At 38.7% G+C, this 25,444-nt stretch overlaps 2 protein-coding genes across 7 annotated transcripts; one reads left to right on the top strand and one right to left on the bottom strand.

Moving 5' to 3' along the window:
- Nucleotides 1–1,839: 1,839 nt before the first annotated feature.
- On the bottom strand, nucleotides 1,840–12,819 carry LOC143036582 (uncharacterized). Of its 5 annotated transcripts, none has more exons than XM_076204130.1 (4): nucleotides 12,528–12,819; nucleotides 12,221–12,298; nucleotides 9,914–9,983; nucleotides 1,840–5,688 (listed from the first exon to the last, which is right to left on the bottom strand). In XM_076204130.1, the coding sequence occupies exon 4, from the start codon at nucleotides 4,474–4,476 to the stop codon at nucleotides 2,182–2,184; it is 2,295 nt and encodes a 764-aa protein (XP_076060245.1). In that variant the 5' UTR covers nucleotides 4,477–5,688; nucleotides 9,914–9,983; nucleotides 12,221–12,298; nucleotides 12,528–12,819; the 3' UTR covers nucleotides 1,840–2,181. The 5 variants fall into 5 exon arrangements, with proteins under 5 accessions (XP_076060245.1, XP_076060248.1, XP_076060244.1 ...); XM_076204133.1 differs by lacking the exon at nucleotides 12,528–12,819 and adding an exon at nucleotides 12,384–12,427; XM_076204129.1 differs by lacking the exon at nucleotides 9,914–9,983.
- A 2,795-nt stretch (nucleotides 12,820–15,614) lies between these two features.
- On the top strand, nucleotides 15,615–21,338 carry LOC143036581 (uncharacterized). 2 transcript variants are annotated; one of them, XM_076204128.1, is made up of 2 exons: nucleotides 15,615–15,632; nucleotides 19,169–21,338. In XM_076204128.1, the coding sequence occupies exon 2, from the start codon at nucleotides 19,260–19,262 to the stop codon at nucleotides 20,772–20,774; it is 1,515 nt and encodes a 504-aa protein (XP_076060243.1). In that variant the 5' UTR covers nucleotides 15,615–15,632; nucleotides 19,169–19,259; the 3' UTR covers nucleotides 20,775–21,338. The 2 variants fall into 2 exon arrangements, with proteins under 2 accessions (XP_076060243.1, XP_076060242.1); XM_076204127.1 differs by lacking the exon at nucleotides 15,615–15,632 and adding an exon at nucleotides 15,883–16,138.
- The last annotated feature ends 4,106 nt before the right edge of the window (nucleotides 21,339–25,444 follow it).

Here is a 25,444-nt window from a genome sequence, read left to right as displayed (position 1 = left end):
AACATTATTGGTGCAAGCACCAACCTTGTGGAACTCCACTCTTTACTGCTCTCCATTCAGACATGTTATCCTTTCCTATTGTACTTATGCATCATCCATTCAAAAGACAACTGTGAGGTAATTTATTAGATGCCTTCTCTATGTTGAAGTACACACAGTTCACCCACCCTTCTCTTACAGCACATCAATCATACTCAAGTAAAACCCAGTGTCTGACAGAACCTTCATCTCTTGAAGACATTTGACCCATCAATATTTCACATTCTTTTCACATAATTTCACTGTTGTGCAGGTCAGTGATATTGACCTATAATTTAGTGGTATCTCCTTACTTCCACTTTTGTACATTGATACCACATTAGTCCTTTTCCAATCAAGCAGCACTATGCCTTATTTTAACAAACATAAACATACAATAAAACTGCGAATCTTGTCCACCAGTTGTTCCTTACATTCTTTAAGTTTCCATTTTGAAATCCCATCAAATCCTGAACCTTGTCACATCCACTTATCCCAAATGATTGAGCACTTCCATCACTTCTACATTTAAATCTTCTAAACCCAAATTCCTGCTCCTGTTACTTTCCTCTTGAAAATTGTTCTCCTTAGTGTGTGCATGTAGGGGTGGAGGTTGTCATATGCCACCATGAAGTCTCTTATATTGTATCCTTTAGTTCTAATTTTAAGGTGAAGTGCTTCAGCCTTGTTTTCACTCAGATCTGCTTCCTCCACCTTTATGTGACTTCTTACAACCATTACCTCCATCCATTTTATCTTCTCTACCTCTTATCCAGGTGGATGTACTGTTTTCCAACTGTAGATGACTAGTTTAAGTTTCCTTGTAGTTTTTCTTGTGCATTACTGCCCTCTTGTGATTTTAGAAACCATTTCCTCACATTGTGATTGACAACTCAAAAAAAAAAAAAAAAAAAAAAAAATCCTCCATTCTCATTTCATTTTTCACTTTGGCTTACTTTAAGAGTTTCCATGTCTGTACATTACTCTCCATTTGCATATTTCTTAATCCATATACCTTCTAAATTTTCCTTTTGTGTTAACTTCCAAGTCTTGCTGGTTACTTAGTTTGCTATGGCTTGCGACTTGAATTTAATTTTTATTGAATGCATGTCCTCTTGTAATGACTTAACTTAAACATGTTATCAATCTGATCTGTTATATCTGAATCATTACCCAGAATCATAAAGGTAATTTCCCTAGCCTTTTGTATCTCCTGTTCCTGGTGTACCTTTCATGAGGTGATGTGATTTTCTCTTCATCCAGTTTTGTCAATTACATTGCTGACACAAGATTTTTTTTTAATATAACTTTCACTATTCCTTCTGAGCTATCAGTTTCTTCTCTGTTGCCCTACAAGCATTTTCCACTCTGAACTCCAGCCACCCATTTGTCCACAAAATTAATTTGTGTATCATCCAAATCTCCACCTGCTTCAAATCTATATCCCTCTGCTGGGTACCATCTTATATGGCATCCCTGGCAATGAACATACAGTACATATATTAGCCCAATCCAGAGACTGTAAGGGGTTGGACCTCTAGATGTTGATGAACTTGTGTATCATCCAAATCTCCACCTTCTTCAAATTTATATCCCTCTGCTGGGTACCATCTTATATGGCATACTTGGCAATGAACATACAGTACTTATATTGAGCCCAATCCAGAGACTGTAAGGGGTTGGACCTCTAGATGTTGATGAAGTTTTAAGTTGGGCTGCTGAGATAAAATTCTCTCTGATGTTCATCATCCAAGTACTTGTCATTGGTCCCTGAAAAAACAAATAAGGCAAATAAAGAGAAAATTACCAATTGGGATACAACATATTGTTTATTTGATGTTTACCCCAACTAAATCTTAAAATCTAAAAATTTACTGTACTCCTTACAATAAATTTACTCCATTCACTGACTACATCACTAGGAAAACTGCTCCTATTTCATGATTAAGTCTATTTACAATTTTCGATATATCACATATATGAAGAAATGCATGATACAATTAAAAACCAAAGCTCTCCACAACACCATTTCAGATCAAGATTGAGGTTTCTCCACTACAATAAATCCTACACAAAATATGACAGGACTATAATATCTTTAACAGCATACTCCCACTCTAACAAGTGCTCCTCCAATCAGAGCCATGAGAACAATAACACAATTTAGATTTGTCCTTCCATAACATCATGGTCATACTCCTCTTTGATCTCCATGACCTTTACCTTAGGTCCTGTTAAATTACTTGAGATCCCATTAGTACTATCCAATTTCTCATTCATCTCTTGCCTGACATTTGCTATTTTAAGGTTAGTAGGTTTCAAAGATTTGTTACCATTGTTTACCCAAATATGACTCTTCAAATCTACAGAATCTAAGGACGAAAATTCATTATCAGTACTTTTATGGGGCTTTGTTTTGTGAGTGTTTATATGGCTATTCAGGTCCCCAGGCAAAGAGCATAAAGCCTCATTATGCATATATGTCTGAGAAGTCTCTTCCTTGTGGGTTTGCATATGCTTTATATAGAACTTATAGAGAGGAAATGAAGCTTCACAAACAGCACATTTAAAAAGCTTCTCCCATGTGTGCATATGCATATGCTTATTCAGGCCACCAGACCTGGAAAACGAGACATCACAAATCCTACATTTATAAGGTTTTTCCTTAACGTAAATTTTTATAAGGCTTTTTTTATGATCGGATACAGAAAACGAAGCTTTACAAAGTGTATGAGCATGAGTTTTTTCTCTTGTGTGAGTTCGCATATGTTTTTTCAGGTGACCAGGCTCAGAAAATGAAGCTTTACATTGAGTACAGGCATAAGGCTTTTCTCCTGTATGTGTTCTCATATGGCTTTTAAGAGAACAAGAATGCGCAAACGAGGCTTCACATAGAATGCAATTAAAAGGCTTCTCTCCGGTATGCGTTCTCATGTGGCTTTTCAGACTTCCGGATTCGGAAAACGAAGATTTACAAAGAGTACAAGGATAAGGCCTTTCTCCTGTGTGGGTTCTCATGTGTACTTTCAGACTTCCAGGTTTCGAAAACGAAGCTTCGCAAAGGGTACAACCATATGGCTTTTCTCCTGTGTGAGTACTCATATGGTTTTTCAGACCACTAGATCTCGAAAACGAAGCATTACAGAGACTACATGTATAAGGCCGTTCTCCTGTATGAATTCTCATGTGTCTTTTCAGAGTTCCAGGCTGGGAAAATGTTGACTCACAAAGAGTACATTTATGAGGCTTTTCTCCTGTATGTGTCCTCATGTGCCTTTCCAGGTGGCCAGTCCTGGAAAAAGAGGCATTACAAAGTGTGCATATAAAAGGCTTCTCCCCTGTGTGAGACCTCATATGACTTTTCAGTTTATCTATGTGGGAAAATGTTAATTCGCAAAGGGAACATTTATGAGGTTTTTCCTCTTTGTGAGTTTTCATGTGGTTTTTCATATTACCCGATTCGGAAAACGAAGCTTTACAAATGGGACATGCATAAGGCTTTTCCCCTGTGTGCGTTCTCATATGCCTTTTAAGATTATCGGCATGGGAAAACGAAGCAACACAAAGAATACATTCATGAGGCTTTTCTCCTGTGTGAACCCTCATGTGGGTTTTCAGATCACCAGATCTGGAAAACAAAGCACTACAGAGACTACATGAATAAGGCTTTTCCCCTGTGTGAGTTCTTATATGCCTTCTCAGAGTACTCGGCTGGGAAAATGTTGATTCGCAAATAGTACATTTGTGAGGCCTTTCTCCTGTGTGAGTCCTCATATGATTTTCCAGGTGGCCAGACCTGGAAAATGAAGCGTTACACACTGTACATGTAAACGGCTTCTCTCCCGTATGAATTCTCATGTGACTTCGCAAGTTACCCGGCTGGGAAAATGTTGATTTGCAAATGGTACATTCATGAGGTCTTTCTCCTGTGTGGGTTCTCATATGGTTTTTCAGATGACTGGATTCGTAAAATGAAGCTATACATATGGTACACTGATGAGGCTTATCCCCTGTGTGAGTTCGTATGTGGCTTTTCAGATGACCAGAATGGGAAAATGTTGAATCACAAAGAGTACATATGTAAGGCTTTTCCCCTGTGTGTATTCTCATGTGTCGTTTCAGATTATCGGATTGAGAAAATGAGGCGATACAAAGTGGACACTGATGGGGCTTTTCCCCAGTGTGAGATCTAATATGTCTTTTGAGAGTATCTGACCAAGAAAATGAAGCTTTACAAATAGTACATACATGCGGTTTATCTCTCGTGTGAGTTATCATATGCCTGTTCAGAGTACCTGACATAGAAAATGAAGTTTTACAAATAGAACATTTGTGAGGCTTGTCCCCTGTGTGAGTTCTTATGTGGCTTTTCAGATTGCTATATGCAGAAAAGGAAGCATAACACATACTACATTTATGTACCTTTTCCCTTGTGTGAATTCTCATGTGGATATTCATTTTAACAAATAGAAAATTGAACCTTTTAAGAAAAGTATATTTGTTAGGCTTCTCCCCTCTGTGTGTTCTTTAGGGCCTCTTTAGTTCACCACAATGGGAAAATTAACCTTTAGAAAGAATACATTTAGGAAACCTCCACCATGTGGATTTTCTCATACATCATTTCAGGACTTAAAAACAAAGGTTTATAAACATTGCATTCATAAAACTTTTCTTCTTTGTAATTCTCATGTAGCTTTTCAGAAAATAAGACTGGGAAAATTAGACTTTTTACAAAGAATATACTGATAAAGCTTCTACCTTCTGTAAGTTTTCAGTTTTTAAGCTTACAAAGACTTGGAAAATGAACCTTCAAAAAGCATACATTCATGAAACTTTTCTCCTGTTCAATTCCTCTTTTGAATTTTCAAATTATCAGTAGAAAATTGAAGCTTTATGAAGTACAATGATAAGCTTTCTCCTCATGCAGGATCTCATATGCTTTTCAAGATACTAAACTTAGAAGATAAAATTTAATAAAGAGTATATGTGACAGGTTAACCATACGAGTTCTCATATGGCTCTAAAGAACAGGGGAAATAGAATTCACAGAGTACATTCATGTGATTTTTATACAGCATTTCAGATTACCAGATTTGGAATAAGGAAGTTCACAGAGTACATAAGGTTTCTCATCTGTATAATATCTCATATGCATTTCCAATTTACTAGAATTTAAGAGTGAAGCTTCATATTCAATTCATACTAAAATTTTATTTCCTGTAGTTCCCAATTTTGTTTACATACCACTCTACCACTGATAAAAAGGTAAAATTTTCTACTTACACACTTGTGTGGGTTCTCACATTACCTCAAATCATCTATTTCATTATACATATCATCATCTATTTGTCCTGAGATTAGATATCAAGGAGACAAGTTGATAAAAAGTCTAACAAAAAATTTATCATTTTATAAAAGTGATTGTTTCAAAGTGTTACAGGAGGAATTATCATAGCACACAGATTTATGATGATCTTCACCTCTGTGACTCCATTTATGATTATTCACCTGATGAAGACAGGAAAATGTTGCAAGGAATATATTTTGGTGCTTCTAAACTTCTCATAAAAGACGTCTTGAAAAGATGCATGATGATTTCTTCTACTACCTTAATCTGTCTCAGGATTAACTCTTTCTGAGAATGAATTGATAGAAGCACTATTTCTTTGACTGTGAAGAAAAAGAAATACAAAGTTACATACCTATGTTATAAGATAATGACACCAGCATTTTGATTTTCCTTTACAAAAATAAATAAATAAATAAAAATAGACCATAATTAACAAGTGATGAAATTTGGAATGAGTACATGGATGACTTGTATGCATACAACCCTATATAGATTGACTGGTTAATTCTTTATATACATACATACATGTACCTAGGGCTTTTTCCTCCTTACAAGGGAAGTAGCCAAAGTCAAAATGCATAATTTCACTCCCAACAATTTCATCCTCACCCACTCCACTCCTATTCACTGCCCTTCCTCCCTCTTATATTGGCTTCTCCTAGATGATGGGTCATCCCATCATCCCTTTATATACATGATTGAATATAATTTTTTATATGTAGATGTGGGTAAGAACTGAATTGTTGGGCCTGTGCTATAACTCTGCCTTTGATTATTTGTGCATGGATATTTAGTAGAGTAGCATTTTGGGAAGTTGATGGTAAATTTCCAGTATTTGTGAATGCAGTATTATGATCCTGAGATGGATAAATTGTTTCATTCCAAGGTATATTATTAAGTAGTGAGGGATGTTTGATGTAATGTTCTGAGAATTCAAATAAAACTGCCAATCAATCTGTAGCCTCAATTCTCTCTTGCAGAATAATAATAATAATAATATAATAATAATTTTATTTGGCAATGAATCAATATACATGAAGTGCAGATAATGAAAAGAACACATAGTTTGAAATAACAATTACCTGCAGCCCTGAAGTGTCTTGGAAACACCACCCATTTAACCATGTATCAAAGAAACTTCGAACTGCAGTCTGAATTTTGCATGTGTTGAACAATGCAACATGGTATACTAAGATCACTGGGAGTATTTGCAAGTTGGAACACAACGATTCATCTACTTACCACTCATTTTAAAAAATTGTAAACATCTTCATTTCCATTTAGAAATTCAACCCTAGAGGGGTGACAATCTCCACACAGGGCCCAACAACTACCAACTTTGAATGAATTTCTTCCACCTTTCCACATAAGAAGAACTAACAACTGGTAACTACTCCTCTGTTCCAACTACTACAAGTCACTGACAAAGAAACTGTACCAAACCAACATGGCACAGACAACAGTCCAAAGTTTCTTCCCTGAGAGATCTATGAATAAGCCCAAGGACTAACTGTAGGGCTGCATATGCCAGTGAAACTCGATCCAACAATCATTATTATACAATACTGTTCCATGTCTTCTGTGGTAACTGTATCTATGGTATGATGTCAGTTAGTAAGCTGAACCTACACTGGTATAATTTTTTAGCTGAATGGTGACCTAAACATAAGCTTGTGTGCTTTGGAAGTACATACATATACCAAGGCTTTTTCCCCCTTACAGGGGAGGTAGCCAAAAAGGAAAAGGCATAAAATCATTCCCACCCATTCCATCCCTGAATACACTCCACACTCCTCCACCCTCCCTCTTATCTTAGCACCTCCTGGATGACGGGTCATCCCTGCACCTTGTCCACTGCCCTGGGTCAGAAGCAGTGTCACAAGACACAGCACATCCACAGCAAGGCCGCTTCATTAAATCGGTGACCTCCCCCTCTCCGTCCTCACATGCATAAAGGAGAAGATGGGGAGAAATCCCTTCGGGCTGCATCAAATTTTGCTCACACATACTACCTCACCCCCCCATCCCCTGCCCATTCCACCTCATGCATCACAACATCATCCATATACAACCATTCTCCATTCACCCCTGTCTTCTGTCCTCTCCCGTCCTTCCTCAACAGACATTCCCCTCTTCTCCAAAGCCCCCTTCACCCCATTCATCCATCTCATCCTAGGACATCCCCTCATGTTCACTCCCTCCACATCTGCCTTCCATACTTCTTTTACTAGTCTTTCTTCACTCATTCTTTCCATGTGTCCAAACCATCCTAATACTCTTTCATCAACCCTATCTCCCAACTCCTTTTCCACCCCTGTTCTCCTCCTCACCTCCTCATTTCTCACTCTATCTAGCCTAGTAACCCCCATCATACTTCTCAGACACCTTATCTCAAACACATTCAAACTCCTTCTCTCTTCCTCTCTTATGTTCCATGTTTCTACCCCATACAGTGCTGTTGGCACAATCACTCCTTCATACAGTCTCCTCTTAGCATCCATTCCCAAATGTCTATTCCTCATTACACTTTTTAATCCACCAAGGCATTTACTCACTTCTCTCAATCTACATTCTACCTCCGCCTTCACTCCACCTTTTCCTGCCACATTTGCACCCAAGTATCTAAAACTATCCACTTCCTCCAGTCGCTCTCCCTTAATGCTCACTTCCAGACTGCCACTTTCACCCCTTGTACATCTCATCACTTACTTTTACCCACATTTATCTTCAGCTTTCTTCTATCACACACTCTCCCAAACTCTGTCACCAACTTCCTCAATCCCTCCTCTGATCCTGCCACAAGCGCAGTGTCCTCTGCAAACAACAGCTGGCTCACCTCGCACTTTTCTCCATTTTCTTTAACCATCTCCAATCCCTGACCCACTACCCTTGCATTTACCTCTCGCACTACCCCATCCATGTACAAGTTCAACAGCCAGGGCGACATAATGCATCCTTGACGGATTCCCACCTTTACCTCGAACCACTCACTCTCTCCATTTCTAATCCTGACACAAGCTCTACTACTCTCATACTCTTTGGAAGTATTTTTGATTTATGTTTGATGGTACTTGATTATTATGGAATTGATCAATCTTGAAAGAAGTGTCTGATTAGTAATTGATATAAGAGTTCTTGTAAGGTGTTGGGGTGTTGGGGGTAGGTTTTGGAAGATTTGTGAGTAATTTACTACAGGTGTGGGATGAAGTGGTGGAAATAAGGATCCTGCTCTCTGTTCATCCCACAAAACGTCAAAGCATAAGAGGGTTTGGGAGAACTCCAACCACAACCCTAAACATTGGGTTGTGGTACAGATGAGAGTCAAAGGAAAGAGACTGGCAGTTTTTTTGGCAGTTTGTTTGTGAGAAGAAAGTTGAAAATATGAATATTTAGTAAAACTAAGTTGAAGGGGAGGGGCATGTGTTTGGGAGTGTGATGGTGAGGAGGTCAAGGGTGATGAGGGGGCAAAGGAGGGAAGAAGTGGCTCTGCTGGTAAGTGATGAGATAGGAAAGTGTGTGGTGGAGTGGAGGGAGGTGTCTTTGAGGTTAATGTGGGTGATGGTGAAACTGGGTTGGGAGATGTGGGCTTATGCGAGTCTATACAGTCCTGATAGTGAAAAAGTCAAGAAGAAAGGGAAGCTTCTCTGGATCAAATTAAATGAATGTTGAGAGAATTCTGGGAGGAATGTCAATTTAATGGTGCTGGGGGATCTCAATGCTAGAGTATGGGATGAGCCAATATATGTAGTAGGGAGGTTTGGGGTGTCAGGTACAAATCTTAGTGAAAAGATGATGGAGATGTGGTTAGAAAAAGAATAATAGCAAACACAGTGTTCAAGAAGAGAGTTAAGCATAAGTATACATGGGAAAAAGTGATGGATGGAAGAGTAGTTGATAAGACATTAACAGAATATGTTGTGGTACCCAAAGGAAGGAATGAAAGAGTTCTAGATGTTCATATTTTCAGAGAAGAGAGTGGAGGAGTGTCAGATAATTTTCTGGTGGAGGGGAAATTGAGTGAAGGAAAAGTGGAGGAGGAAAAGGATAGGAGGTACTGAGATTGGGTCTGATTAGGTTATGTCAGATTAAGTAAAGTTACTCTAGGTCAATTTCTTAATATTTTCTGACTTCAGCATCCCCCTGTAATCATGTTTAGGCAGTACAGCACTCCCTAACATCTGGGTAAAGTGACTACAACTGCTACATTGCTATAAGGAACAGGCTTTTCCAGCACCCAATAAAATTAATTTCAACACATTCAGAGCACAAAAACTTGAAAAGAAACAGTTTCCCACACAGAGCGATAAATACATGGAACAAATTAGACAACAAAACAGTATGTGCTAACACTATACAAGATTTTAAGATAAAACTTGATGCGGAGAGATACAAAGACGGGTCACCACGAGCATAGCTCCCCTCCCGTATATTACAACTAGGTAAATACAACTAGGTAAATACAAAACAAACACTCCAAGACTGACTACCAAACATCTGACTCCATCACACACACACCCCTGGACACTAGCCCTATAGAAAAATTACCTATGGTAGTTGTTGCTGGTTAACTGGGAGCTGCGGGTCTCCTCAAGAGAGATGGCAATGGATTGGTTGACTGAAAAATACCCACCAAAGAAGCATGAATCACACTAATATGACTGTTCAGGCTACCATCAAGTACTGTAATGCCAGAATTTTTCCTATGCATTTTTGTGTTGCTCTTAGTGATGCACCAATATGTAAGATCTCTGGAGGAAGTTTCAGTGTGGTTTTAGGACAGGCAGAAGTTGTGTAGATCAGATTTTTATGGTAAGACAGATATGTGAGAAAGCTGTAGGAAAAGGTAAGGATGTTTTATGGGCTTTTATGGATTTGGAAAAGGCTTATGACAGGGTAGACAGGAAGGCACTGTGGGAGGTATTGCAGATGGGGTAGGAGGAAAGCTGTTAAGAGCAGTCAATAGTTTTTACGAGAGTAGTAGAGCTTGTGTTAGGATTAGAAATGGAGAGAGTGAATGGTTCGAGGTAAAGGTGGGACTTCGTCAGGGATGTGTTCTGTCGCCATGGCTGTTCAATCTATACATGGATGGGGTGGTGCAAGAGGTGAATGCAAGGGTAGTGGGTAGGGGGTTGGAGATGGTTAAAGAAAATAGAGAAAAGTGGGAGATAAGCCAGCTGTTGTTTGCTGACGACACTGTGCTTGCAGCAGGATCAGAGGAGGGATTGAGGAAGTTAATGACAGAGTTTGGGAAGGTGTGCAAAAGAAGGAAGTTGAAGATAAATGTGGGTAAAAGTATGGTGATGAGATGTACAAGGGGAGAGAGTGGCAGCAGGCTGAAAGTGAGTATAAAGGGAGAGAGACTGGAGGAAGTGGATAGTTTTAGATACTTGGGTGCAAATGTGGCAGGAAAGGAAGGAGTGGAGGTGAAGGTAGAATGTAGTTTGAGAGAAGTGAGTAAATGCCTTGGTGGATTAAAAAGTGTAATGAGAAATAGACATTTGGGAATGGATGCTAAGAGGAGATTCAATGAAGGAAAGATTGTGCCAACAGCACTGTACAGGGCAGAAACATGGAATATAAGAGAGGAAGAGAGGAGTTTGAATGTGTTTGAGATGAAATGCCTGAGAAATATGAGTATGATAGGGGTTACTAGGCTAGAGTGAGAAATGAGGAGGTGAGGAGGAGAACGGAGGTGGAAAGGGAGTTGGGAGATAGGGTTGATGAAAGAGCATTGGGATGGTTTAGACACATGGAAAGTATGAGTGAAGAAAGATCAGTAAAAGAGGTGTGGAAGGCAGAGGTGGAAGGAGTGAACATGAGGGGGCATCCTAGGATAAGATGGATGGATGGGGTAAAAGGGGCATTGGGAAAGAGAGGAATGTCTGTGGAGGAAGGATGGAAGAGGACAGAAGATAGGGGTGAATGGAGAAGGGTTGTGTATGGATGATGCTGTGATGTATGAGGGAGAGTGGGTGGGGGATCGGGGTGAGGGAGTATGTATGAGAAATAAACTGATGCAGCCCGAAGGGATTTCTCCCCGTCTTCTCATTTTCTGCATGAGGGGATGGAGAGGGGGGTCGCTGAATTAATGAAGTGGCTTTGCTGTGGATGTGCTGTGTCTTGCAACACTGCTTCTGACCCAGGGCAGTGGACAGGATGCAGGGATGACCCGTCATCCAGGAGGTGCCAAGATGGGAGGGAGGGAAGAGGGTGGAGGGGATGGAATGGGTGGGAATGGTTTTCACGCCTTTGTTTTTTGGCTACCTCCCTTATAAGGGGGAAAAAAGCCCTTGGTATATGTATGTATGTACAATGTCCTACTAGTCACACCTAAATATCACAATATTTCTTCCTTGGATGACTTATGGACCAGTCCAATGGCTGTTTCCAGTTACCTGGAAGCTATGGGTCCCCTGTACAAGACATGAGGGTAGTTGATTGGTTGATGTTAGATTAGCATTAGGTTATATCTGACTGGATTGGTTAAGTTAGGTTAAGGTTGAAAAAATATATATAGTTTTCATGCCAATTTGAACAAACCTAACATACATGTCTATCAGAAATCACTTGTTTTATTCAAATTTCACTACTCAAATTCCTGATATAGTCCCCTAGACTCTTGGGGCTGAGAGAGGGGGAGCATAAACAGTTTCTAATAAATACAAATTAAATTATTGGAAAAAATAAAACAAAACAAGTATAAATTGTTCCAATGTAGTTTATAACAAATTCCTACAATACATAATTATTCTGAGACCCTTTTGTGGTTGCAAAATGCATCTAAAACTAAGGTCATGGGGAATTATTTGTTTATAAAGCTTTGGATGAAGTTAGATCACATAAATATTTTACCTGGTCATCTGGTTCCTCTTGACTGAAGTAAGAAGAAAGGCGCTTCAGAAATGTAGGCTACACCAACCACATTTAGTTCTGTAGAGGCAAAAAATTGATAAATAAATTCACCTTCCTTAAATCCTTCTGCTGCACAAGGTTCCTCTAAGATGAATAAAATTACCTACAAAAGCTAGAACAGATAAAATAAAAATACACTCGACGGAATGGGTAGACATATAACAAGATAATTCATTCCACGAAGACACACTGAATTCCTAAATCCACATGTTATCACTACACCTTGATATGTATTGTTCATCCTTACCTATCTAATGGTAATGTACTACCAATATTGTTTTAATGTATATATTGCAGTAAGACTGGTAGCGACTGCCAGCCCAATGAGATACATTGACATTCACATTGTGGCTCATTGGTTATACACCTAATCATTGGTTAAAATCCGGTAAATCAAGAATATGATATTGCCCTCATTTCGTGAGTGCTTCCTCCTTTCAATACTGATATTCATATTCTGCCCTCTCGCATTGATATATTTTTACCCTGGCAGTGAACCACGGGTATTGTTGTATTTTACATTTACGTCGTTTGTTTTGTTATTGTTAAACGTGTAAGAGAAAATGGTAGACTTAGCTGGGTAACTAAAGCAAACATCTAAAATAAACTAAGACGAATATATTTAAAAAATAATAATACCAATAGTTTATAAAATTCCTTTGCTATGGTCTTGATGCAATTTCCAGTAACCGGCGAAAAAGGTGAAAAAAAAACACGTGTGTGAGGTAAGGCGGATAACAAGGGTGGAAAATGACAAAGTAGTACCAGTGCTTAGGCCGCAGTAGCAATATCGATGCCATGGTCGGTCCTGGCCATCAGTCTGGCCTTCTTGGCGGTGACGCCCTTGATCTGTGTGATTGTGGGTGTCAGGGGCAATGTGATCCTGCTGAACCTCGTCGCTGCTTTGGTAGTATCATCCATAACAGTTTTTCTTTTAATTCCAATATGACTGAGGATCCAGAGAAATCTTGCAGACTTCTCTTGCCTATGCAAAAGGTTCAGCGGGTGCTGGAATGACGCCGTTAGATAGACGTCATCTGTTGTTTCCCCCGACCGAATGACGTCAATAGCACTCATTGAGTCTGTATGGATCACGACTAACCCCTGCCCACCATTCGGTTGTTTGTTTGTTAGCGGGTTTTTTTCCAGAAGTTTACCATTGTGATGTAATTCATTTTGTCTTCTATGGTTTCTCCTGGATATGGTATTTCCTCGATGTGAAAGGATTACATGTGTCGGGATGGGTGATGGGAGCTGGTGGGTGGAGGTTGTGGTGGAGGTGTAGAACTGAGGAACTTAGTTTAATTAGATTTGAAAACAACAACAAAATATCAGTGGCGATACCATTTCACTGCGCAGGGGAAAGGTTTTCCTCAGCTGAATAAAGCCGGCTGGAAATGCCGACGAAACTCAATGAGATGAAGCATAAGGGTTAATTGAAATAGATTCGAGTATTGACAGTTTGACTAAATACTGGACTCTAGTTATGTAATAACTTTGGCGTTGTGACACACTCCCTAGTGCTTCCCATTTTCTTTCGTCTCTTTTCAGACCCTTCGGCTATTACTTTTCTTTCGCTTTGTGGAAGCGCTGGAAGTCTTAAGGCCTCTAGTAAATAATTCTTGATGTTTATGCTCCCCCTTCTCTCCAGCAACTGTTGTGAAAGTTTAGCGCTAATTGGTTACAGTGCCTGATCGAGTTTAAGTATCTTCTATTTACTCAGGAATCTCCCCCTCCCTCTCTCGTCTTCCAAGATGTCTTCTTATGCTCATGATCGAAGTCATCACAGATGTTATAATGTTAAGACTGAAATGTCTCAACTTCACAATTTAACTAATTCACCATATTACAAATTTGTATCCTTGTACTTTGTGATTAGGATTGGTATATCTTACCTATGTATTACCATCTGATTTTGTTTCTCAATTGTTTTGGTGGGAGGGTCCGCTGCTCATTAATCCCCCCCTCCTGCACGCTTGCCCCTTCTCGTCTAGACTAGTTTTAATTAGGCTAGTTAGGATCATGTGTCCCTTTCTAGTAACTAGTAACTACGTCACAAAACTATTAGAATTGCTTCAGCTTCTGCCCAGACGTTGCGTCGCATTCCTCTCCCAGTTTAGGGATTGGAAAAGTGCCCGCCGAAAAACAGCGTATCCTCATGCTTGATGCCGCTGATATCACACAGTAGGAACGCCACACTCTCTAAGAGAACACGTCTAAGGACCTCGCTTCCTCGAAAGTGAATAAATCAACATAAACATATTATTCTCATCGTTGGCCATCGCCAATCACGTTGCAGAGACTCGTGTTTAGAGTGTCCCGGAAACTTACTGAAACAAGATATGTGTTTCGCGAAGTGCCCCGAGCTGTGCTTCGTGACGTGCCCCGAAATCAGAATCTACAAGATCAGTCGGGGTTCATTGCCAAACCCACTTCAGTGATTCAATATATGGAACTTACGTGTTCAGGAATACAGACTTCTAGAGAGTGTATGGAGCGGAAAGATCGAAGAAATCGGGGAAATTAAACCCTTGGGCGCGATTCCCCTCCCTTATCACGTGTTCAGTGCTATCGACTAAGGACAGGCAATGTTCCCGCCGCCTCTATGCGACAGGCACTGTTCCCGCCGCCTCTATGCGACAGGCACTGTTCCCGCCGCCTCTATGCGACAGGCACTGTTCCCGCCGCCTCTATGCGACAGGCACTGTTCCCGCCGCCTCTACAACCCAGAATATCGACAGCATCCTGTTCAACTGAAGGCATCCACTCATTTGAAGACATCACCAGTCAGTGCACTATTACAGGAGAGAATAATTAATCAGAGGTATTATCTTTGCATTAAGCTAGGTCTTAGAGCGCGCAGGGCTAACCAGGTAGGAAGTCTCTAACCAAATACGTATATTGTATCTTGCCCAGTTAGTTGACAAGTGATTTACTGTGAAATAATTTTCATTATATTGAAGATAAAAATTGATGAATCTCAGTTGCATGCCACTGATTGTGGAGATACCTTAAATCATAATAAAATCAGTGTGACATGTTTTGTTTAATTAGCCCTAGGACTGTGGTTTACATGATTTTGCTCCTCTCTTTTGAGAAATATTTCTCTGGAGTCTGGTCCCTCGAAATCGAAATTACACGCTCGGATTGAAGGGAACGTGCGTGGTCTCGGTTGGCGTCCCAAATTTCCTGGACTTTGGCTCCCAACTGCAGCTATCCCCTTTCACCAATTTCCCAGTGTATGAGAATTCTCATGACCCTCAACCGCCCCCTCCTCCTTCCACTGTCCGTTTTCGGGGCAAGTTAGTTTCCAATCCTTTCGCTGCGGTGGTGGGTTCAACTAAATAAGATAGTAAGGCGCTGGCTAGAATATATAGATAATCGCAACACGTTGCGAAATGGTAAAAACAATTATTTAGCTAAGCAGAATATTGCCCTCAGTTCAATCAAAGTGGATTTCCTGTCATTCTTATTCTTTGAAAATATAAGATTTTCACGTATGTACGCGAATTTTTTTTATCATTATTATTACATTTTAGTGAAATATCTTATCGTTGTCGATATTCTAAGTTTTAATTTTCGACATGGTGCAAACTCAAGGATTGAGATGTTGTTTACATTTTACTGACCTGTTGAGGTCATCCGGAAATTTGTAGTTCAATGTTTACATGCGATCAGATGCCAAGTCATTATTACACAGTTCATGTTCTTCTTAAATTAAGCAAGTGACATATAAATGGCAGGATGTGGACTGGTCAGAATTATATTTGGACAATAAAAGCGAAATGAAAGAACTCCAAGACCTCCTTTCACTTCGACTCCAGATACAAATTTAAAATTATGGTTCAGTGTGCTTTAGTAAGTCCATACAAACGAGTTATTATAATACAAACTCACTTATTCCAAGTTGAATATACTGCATATCCTATACGTTCCACAAGGTTGAGTGTAAATTAGACATTGAAATATTTATATTACAACCCAGAATTACTGGTCTGTTGTATATTCTTATTTGCCTTGCCAGCATTTTTCCAGGGGGAACCTGGGTGTATTTACTTCAAGTTAATTGTAGTTTACAGGAAAGGATCAATGATCATTGGGTTTCATACTCAACAATTCTTCAAATTCATGTACAGTTCCAACTTAATGTATGTCATTCATTTCTAATTATTGTATTTAGATTTGAATTCATGCACTGTTCCGAGTTGCTCTGTATTTGGACGGTCTCACTAATTGCTGAACAAACCGAACAAAACAACAAAACCCAAACAAGGACGGGTTTTGCTCAAATGCATACTTCTATATATATATGATTGCATTATTTGAACTATTTTCTTTAAAATGTGTGATTTCCATGTAATATGATCAAAGAGAAGTTACGTTTTTATCCTCTGCAAAATTACCGAACACAGCTACGATTCGTCCAGCCCGCCGTCTATGATCACTGGTGGTATGGATCAAACTACACTCTTAAGTTTCTTACTGTTGTGTTAAATTACATGAAAATCACACATTTTATAGAAAAGAGTTTAAATAATTCAACTATATGCAGTATATTACACTAATAACACAACAGTAAGAAACTTAAAAGAGTGTAGTTTGATCCATACCACCAGTGATCATAGACGGCGGGCTGGACGAATCGTAGCTGGGGTCGGTAAAATTGCAGAGGATAAAACTATAAGTTCTCTTTGATCATATTACATGGAAATCACACATTTTAAAGAAAATAGTTCAAATAATGCAACCATATATATATAGAAGTGTGCATTTGAGCAAAACCCGTCCTTGTTTGGGTTTTGTTGTTTTGTTCGGCTTTTCTCGGTTTGTTCGGTTTGTTTGGCAATTAGTGAGACCCTATTCGGACACCATTCTAAGCTATTCAAAGTATCTCTGCATTTGGAAAACTATTTCTTCACATCCTCTGGACATGTCTTTCTTAATTTGTTCCCAAGATCTCATTAAGCCTTCCCATCTTTAGTCAGGATATCTTTTCTGTCAAAGAAATATACTGACAGAAGATATCTCTTAATTAAGGATGAGAGGGCTTCAAGAGGTCTGTACATCACTCCCACAATCTTGCTGATATGTCTCTAAGACCAATCTAATGTATTCACCTATTTGTAGTATAAGGAGAGGAGCAACGCTTGTTGGGTCAGTACTATTTACATGATAATAGTACTGTACACTTTTCTTGGTTTGTTTACAAATTTTATAGTTTGCAGCTTTCTTAGTTTTTATATTTACATACTTTTTTTATGGTGAACCATGGTATGATGGTAATAGTCCTGGAATAAGCATTTACAATTTTTTGATCAATTGTAATGATAAACCAATCAATTTGAAAACAATTATTTCAAATTATGATATTAATATACCATATAACAACAACATACATGAATAAAATGTCTACAGAACCCTTACACCTATGATTAGTGTTTGATATAAACCATTTTGTTTGATGACCTTAAAAATGTGGTTATTAGTGGAAGCAGTCAGTGTTTTGATGGTAGAGGGTCGGACTGCCGTAGCAGTCTTATATTGCCTCCCAGAATGTTTCCTTAGATGTGTACTGCTTGCCATTCTGGTAGTTCTCTTTTTATAATGCTCCTTAAAATCTCAATGGGATTCAAATCAGGAGAACAGGCTGGCCACTTCATCAAAGTGTCTCCTTTGAATCTCATTGAGGAGAGTAACTAGTTCTCTTAGCAGCATGTTTTGGGGGCATTATCATGCATAAAAATGACTTTATTAAGCTCAGATAATGGGAGCTCATACAGCCAGTCAGATAGGATGTCCCTAACAGTCACAGTATGTGATGGCAGTAATCCTCACAACTTCTGTCTCCCATGACGCCAACCCAAAACATGACTCCTCTGCTCCTTTGCTGATGGCACAAATGCATGTGACCAGGGTTGTCCTGAAACACTCATCCCTTGCTCCAACCATCAGGTCCATCTAGCATGGCTCGGTAATTGTCAGTGAACAAAATATGTTTGACATCAGTCCTCATATGCTTCCTGGACCATTCTAATCAAGCTTCTTTGTGTTTGGGGGTCAAGAGAACTGCATGTAGGTTTTTTTTTCTATTTCGTAAAGGTACCAATTACTTTATTTCGGGTTGTTTTGGAGACTTCTTGAATTCCAGCTTCTGCAAATAAAGCTTTACTGGTAGATCCAGGTGTTTTCAATACACATCGCTTGAGATGGGAAATGTCTTGTTCTGTAACAGACCAGGACTTGCCTTCATCATTGTGCGCACTGTGATATTTGGGATTTTATAAATATCTTCGAATTGTCTTCACATGACATCCTAATTTCTTGGCCACTTGATCTGAAGACGTGCCTTTACCTATGTCTTTTATAATTTTGTTCCTCTTGCATTCTGTAAGATCTCTTTTCCATGCTCCATCTCTTCAAGCTAATATTTGGACTAATAATTGTTCATCTGAAAAACAAGTATGTTGATTAATATAAAAACTAAGAAAGCTACAAAATATAAATTTTGTAAACAAAAACCTGGAATAGTGTACCGTAATGTCATGTAAATTAACAAATAGTCACTTCTAGCTTGTTTATAAGCTGTTTTTGTTTTAATACTTCTTCTATTCCTCCATTTTCCCTAAGCCTTTTTTGCAATATCGCACTTTTTGTTAAACCATTCCTGTTTCTGCTTCTTCCTTCCACTAGTCTCTGGCACATGTTTGTTCACTCCTAGGTTGTAAATGTCAAGAAAGATTTTCCATTTTCTTCTTATTCCCTTGGTATTCATGAATTCCTCAGTTTCCCTCTGCAGAGAAGTGAGTGTTTGTGTAATATATATACTGCATATGTCTTTAAAAGAACTATTATGTGTCTCATATTAGTTTCATGTCATTTATATTTCAGGTCAACTGTGTGATGCAACCGGTTGGCAGACAAGAGTGGATGCCAGATGGATAAGTGACATTTCTTTGCAATCTCAGTAACTCTTGAAGTCATGGCAGTCTTGAGACTTTTTCTGGCAGGAATTGTCATGCTCATGGGCTTCACACTCCTCCTCGTCCTTTACTATAATATTTTGCTTTCACTTACTGTTGGTACAGAAAAATCATTACGAGTGAAAGCCATAAAGCAAAGTAAAAGATTTAAGGAAATGCCGTACATTACTATAAGAGGATCAGCTTTGGAATCCCAGTTCCAGTCACTAGTGAACTACAGCTGCCCAGCAAAGCTGCCTGAAAACAGTAACATCATCTGGAGCAATGACATGTGGCAAAAGGTGAATTACACAAATATTTACTTGATGAGTGCATTTTATGATACTAGACTGTTCTACATGAAAAAGAATTACCATTATGTTCGAATCTTGGGAATCTCTAAAGGTCATATATTTGAATCCTCTTTGTTTTGCCATGTGTGGTACTCTGGGCACCAAAATCCTGTAGTTGTCCTTGTAGAGAAAGAAGAAATTTGGGTATCTCAGTGGAACTCGGATCCAAACAATGACATATACCATGCATACATGTTCTCTTGTCCAATTCCCATGGATGTTAAGGACCGGTTCAAACATCCTTCCTCTGTATCAGTGCTGTCACAAACTCACTGTGGAAAAGTGAGTACACTCCTCAGGGTTCAAAAGGAGGGACTAGAGGAACAGAGGGCAGGTAAACCCAAGAAAAAATATTCAATATGTGTTAAAGGTTTAGATTACAAAGAAGACGTGTCCCTAAGGCTCATAGAGTGGATTGAACTGAACCTCCTATTAGGATCAGACAAAATATACTTCTACATATTTTCTGTTCACTCAAATATTAGCAGAGTATTACAATACTATGTTAATAAAGGTCTTGTGGATACCAAGTCTTTAACACTTCCAGGAGAACAACCAAACGATCCTGATGAGCGGACAAGATATTTAAAACACAACATATGGAATAAAAGACACAATGAATTAATGCCATACAATGATTGTTTGTACAGAAATTTGTATAAGTATGATTTTGTTATTCCATTGGATATAGATGAAGTCATCATCCCCAAACAACATCAGGTTTGGTCACAGATGTTTGATCACATCTTTGCAGAGGAACCAGGTGCTCTGCAGTTGTATGCATCCTTTTCTGCTCAGAATGTCTATTTTCTTGATAGCTTCAACTCACCCATAGATAGTTCTATTCCCTCCTATTTCCACATTCTCCAGCATGTTATACGAAGCAGCAATTTTAGCTTGGAAGGGCATTCTGTGAAAAGTTTTGTCTCCACTAAAACTACAAGGACAGTGCTTAATCACTATGCTTTAGATTCCATCTACCCAAAAATGAAGAGAAACAAACTGCTCCCAACCAGTCTTGTGCAAATGAACCACTACAAAAAAGCATGCCCAAGAGATTTGTACAGCCAATGCCAAAGTAATTTTCTAAAGTTTACAAAAGAAGATAAAATTGTTTTAAAGTATGCTGCTGAAGTTATTGAAAGTGTTCAGGCAGTAGCAGAATCACTTGATTTGTTATGAGCACTACTCGTCAGTGGAAGTTCATCAGACTAAAATGTCTATATGCAAAACAACAGTAAAGAACACCAATGCCTATGTGAACAAACTGGAACAATGGATCAAAAATAACAAAATGGAAGCTTCACCCCAGAAATCAATATTGGTCACACTAGACAACCATGAATAAAAAAAATACCCTCTAGTAAAAGTAAATGACCAAATCCTTCCATTGGACAAGAACCCTAAAAATTCTAGGCCTCACATTTTATATTCGTATGACTTGAGCACCACATATGAATATTCAGGAATTTGATGTTTCCATTTGCATGTATGGTGAAGGGTGTATGATGACTATTGGGCAGAAGAAAACTGCTCATTCAGGGATTCATGCTTTATCCAGACATACTTTCCTTAGATTAAAAGTGATAGTTTTGAGTTTTTTCCTACCTTGCATAACCAAAGACAAGCTCAAAACCGATTTTGACTGAAGTGTCCCATTTCCTCTGTGCATGGGACACACTCGCAAAAGAAATTATTGTATAAACAAGTATACTGTAATTCTTTTTTATATAATTTTTATATTCACATTATTGTTTTATTATCACCAATACCTGTTTTGAATAATAGGCCTGTTTTGTTGACCTATTGCATCATAATATAGAAGAAAATGCAGCTAACAACTCAATGAAAGGCAACCCATCAACTATCACCATCACTAAGGTACCACTACCACTGTGGTAACACCATTGATTATATCTGGCTCTAAAGCTCTCTCTGTGAGAACAGTAGGTGTACAGTGTGTTTGTTCATGCTGGTATGGCTGAATGGGGTTGAGAAATGGTGCTGTGTATTGTGTTATAGGAGTATTCTAAGGTCTGTTTGATATGCCTGTGAGTCTGTCAGTCTTTGTGTAGATTTGTCTGAAGGCTGAGATGTGAGGAGTTTTTTCACAGAAGATATCAAAGTGCACCAGTCAATTGAAATTCCTGAGAAGCTACTTTGAAGAACAGGTGCTACAAAGATTTGCCCCAAACCAATTATGAAGAAGTTTCATTTAGTGATGGCGTGCAAATGTACCTCAAGGAAAAGTTGTGGTAAATTGAGATTAATTGTCTTATTATTATTTTTATATACATGAAAATGGTGTTAAAGAATTGTATACTGGAGCTGTAGATTCCTTATATATGTGATTCTCATATGTTTTATACTTTGTAATGTGGTATTGTTTAAGGAGTTACAGCCACTTTTGCTTTGCATATTGAGACTATGAAGAACTCAAATAATTAAATGAATCCCTGGATATCAGGCTCCAACAGAAGTTTAGAAGTGTGATGTGAAAGAGTAGAAGGTAAGCCAAGAATTGTGAATAACTACTTGGGCCAGCAATCATCCAAAACAAAAAAGTTCTTTTTCCATATCAAGACTAAGCTTTCATAAAGCCCAATAACCTGAATATGGATGATTAGAAAATCAATAGTCCAAATTGTACGAGGTGGGGTGATATATGATAATAATAAAATTGTTGTGCTACACTAATATTGAATAACAAAATATAATGTCTGCCACTTTCATAGTATATACTGTACACTATTCATGGATCCAGTCTCACCTGTGTAAAAATACTTATTTTACTCAATTTTTGCCCTCTGATGTAAATTTAAGTGAGCAATGATGGCTCATACACCTATCAGTTGTGGTGTCAAGAAAAGTGGGAAAAGGAAACATGTGACACTACCTGTTAGTAATAAACTTCCACATAATATTTAGAATGACTATACACAAAATCTGCACAAGTTGTAAAACAGGCTGATATACCAGACCTGTTCAAGGCCATGCAAAAGGTGGCAAGTGGATATAGTAAATTATAAGGACTATTGTACAGTACATGAAACTGTTTTAGGTGGAAAGTATACTATTGTATTACTCTTGAATTTACACATTGGACTTTCCAGGAGTTTCTCTTTGGTGCTTTTTCTGCCTTGGACTTCCTTATAGTGCAAGTGATCGCTAAAGACAACCGTGGTGTAATTGGTAAGTATGCCTACCTGGCAAGTGGGAGATCATGGTTTTGATTCCTGGGCAGTGCCAGCTTTTCAGTGATGCTCCCTATCTAACATGGTGCAGTGAAAAGGATCCCATAGTGGTGCAAATTCCCAGACAGGCCCTCAGCAGGCAGGGCCAAGGGGGAGATGTGTGAGTGGTCACTGGAGGCAACTGTGGTGTAATTACTAAGCACACCTACCTGGCAAGTGGGAGGTTCCAGGTTTGATTCCTAGTGTGCTAGCTTTTCAGTGATGCTCCCTATCCAACATTTATGAGCCTGGATTAACCTGCCTGCAACTACTATTACTACCTCTAGACATTAATGGTCAGAATTAAAAAAATTCATACCAATAATTTTTGCTACACATTTATCCCATGCATGCATGATCCCTTAAATATCATCAAACAGCAATGATGCCCATTGATATTAACATTCATCCTATAGTCCAACAAAATCAGTAATCCAAATGACATGCATTTCATTCCTATTGGGATTATAGACCAATTACAGTACTGTACAGGGATTGGGAAGTACAATAATCTCTCCCATATCTGAACTAATTGAGCTATAGGGTGTTTGAATAACACTGGCCATTTTACCTTCTGTTCCCATGAAGTGTGTTCTTTTCATTGTGCCCATGAAATTTATTTCTTATCTGCCACATCCCTGCCAAGGACTTCCTTCTTTTCCAACACTTTATCACCCTTTCTACTGCTTTACTCTGTTCTTCCATAATCCCTTAAATTAAATCTCTCTCCTGATTCATGCACTTTTGTCCTAACCATTTCTTCAATCTACATTACATCTGTGCGACACTGCTTCTGACCCAGGGCAGTGGACAGGATGCAGGGATGACCCGTCATCCAGGAGGTGCCAAGATAGGATGAGGGTGGAGGGGAGTGGAATATATGGGAAATGAAATGGGTGGGAGTGATTTCTATGCCTTTTACTTTTTGGCTACCCCCCATGTAAGTGGGAAAAAGCCTTTGGTATATGTATGTACATTACATCTGAATTGGCCTAGTATAATTTTCATCTAATGATTTTTATTCTCCTTTATCAGGTGACCTATTTCTGATTTGAATGCCAGTCCCACCCCCTCTAACTCGGATCCAATTTAACAAAACTTGATTCACTCAATGTAACTAATTCTTTCAAAGCTTAGAGTTCAAGGGAGACTGCTCATATCTCTAAACAAGCCCTTGTGATCTGGGCACTTACCCCCAATTTCCTCTTATTTTCAATGCCCTCTGAATCATTACTGGGCCTGGTATTTTCAGAAGAAAAGATCATAAAATGGTTATAATTATCTACAGCCAGTTTGTACACACATAAATGTGTTTTGCTGCATGGCTTCTAACCCAGGGCAGTGGGCGGGAAACAGGGATGCCCTTTCATCCGCAAGAAACTAAGATTAGAGGGAGGAAAAGGTGAAATTGGGTACATGCCTTTTGACTTGGCTACCTCCCTTATAAGGAAGAAAAAAAAATTGGTGTATAGATAGATAGTATGTATGCAGGTGTTTTTTTTTTCATGTTTACTTTGGTTTTGGAATTTATTGGGTTTGCCTATCCTATATTTTTTTTCTTCTGATAACTCTCATGCCATAAACAGGTAACCCCTCACTGAAAACAAACTAACCTCACAGAGCAAGAGACAGTAGGAACAAGTAAGAAGAGAAAGTGGTGTGTGCAAAAACAATACATGAATTTAAAAATAGTTTAGATAAAATGAGATATGAAGACGGGACCTCACGAGCATAGCTCCCCTTCCCGTAAAATACAACTAGGTAAATACAACTAGGTAAATACATGAAAAGAAACTAAAAAATGATAATTACAAAAAAGATCTAAAAAAGAACAGCTTCCCATGCAGTGATAGATACTTGGAACTAATTAGATAAAGAAACAGTGTATGCAAACACTATTCAAGATTTTAAGAAAAAACTTGATGCTGAGAGATACAAAGATGGGTCACCATGAGCATAGCTCCCTTCCCGTATAATACAACTAGGTACAGGTACAGGGTCTAAGGGGTTATGAGCAAGAGGGGAATGTCTGTTCAGCAGGGAAGGGAGAAGGCAGGAGATATGGGTGAATAGAGAATGGCTGTCTATAAATGACACTGTGATGTAAGGGAGAGGGTAGGGAGTGGTTATATGTGAATGATATTTTGATGCAGCCTGAAGGGATTTCTTCCTGTCTTGTCTTTTTCTGAATGAGGGGAAGAGGGGGGTTCACCAAATAAAGGTTAGAATGCACAACGGGAGACACTTTTTTCAAAACTCCAAGCAAAGTAAATAAAAAAGGATTGTCATTCCCACAAAATATTCTTGCTATTTAACTTAAACTTAGGCAACAAAAATACTATTTTTCAACTGAGTAAATCATCTACACTTCAAAAACAGCTTTGGATGCTGGGAATCTTCAGAAGTGTACCATATAAGCAGTCAAACATCACTACACCATTGTTAAACATTGAATATGATAAATGTTTGTGAGGAAATTAATAAATTATGGTTTCTTGTGTAGCTGCTGAGTGCAAAAACTGTTAAGGAATGTACCAACAGAACCAAGTCAATAGTTTGGATTTCTGCCTCTTTATAACTCAACTTCAAAAACCTGTTGATCTGTCCCCATCCTATTTC

The sequence above is a fragment of the Oratosquilla oratoria genome, chromosome 20 (genome assembly GCF_046742065.1).
Source record: "Oratosquilla oratoria isolate Oo_2021 chromosome 20, ASM4674206v1, whole genome shotgun sequence".
NCBI classification, from domain to species: Eukaryota; Metazoa; Arthropoda; class Malacostraca; order Stomatopoda; family Squillidae; genus Oratosquilla; species Oratosquilla oratoria.
This window is presented reverse-complemented; position numbering and strand designations above follow the sequence as displayed.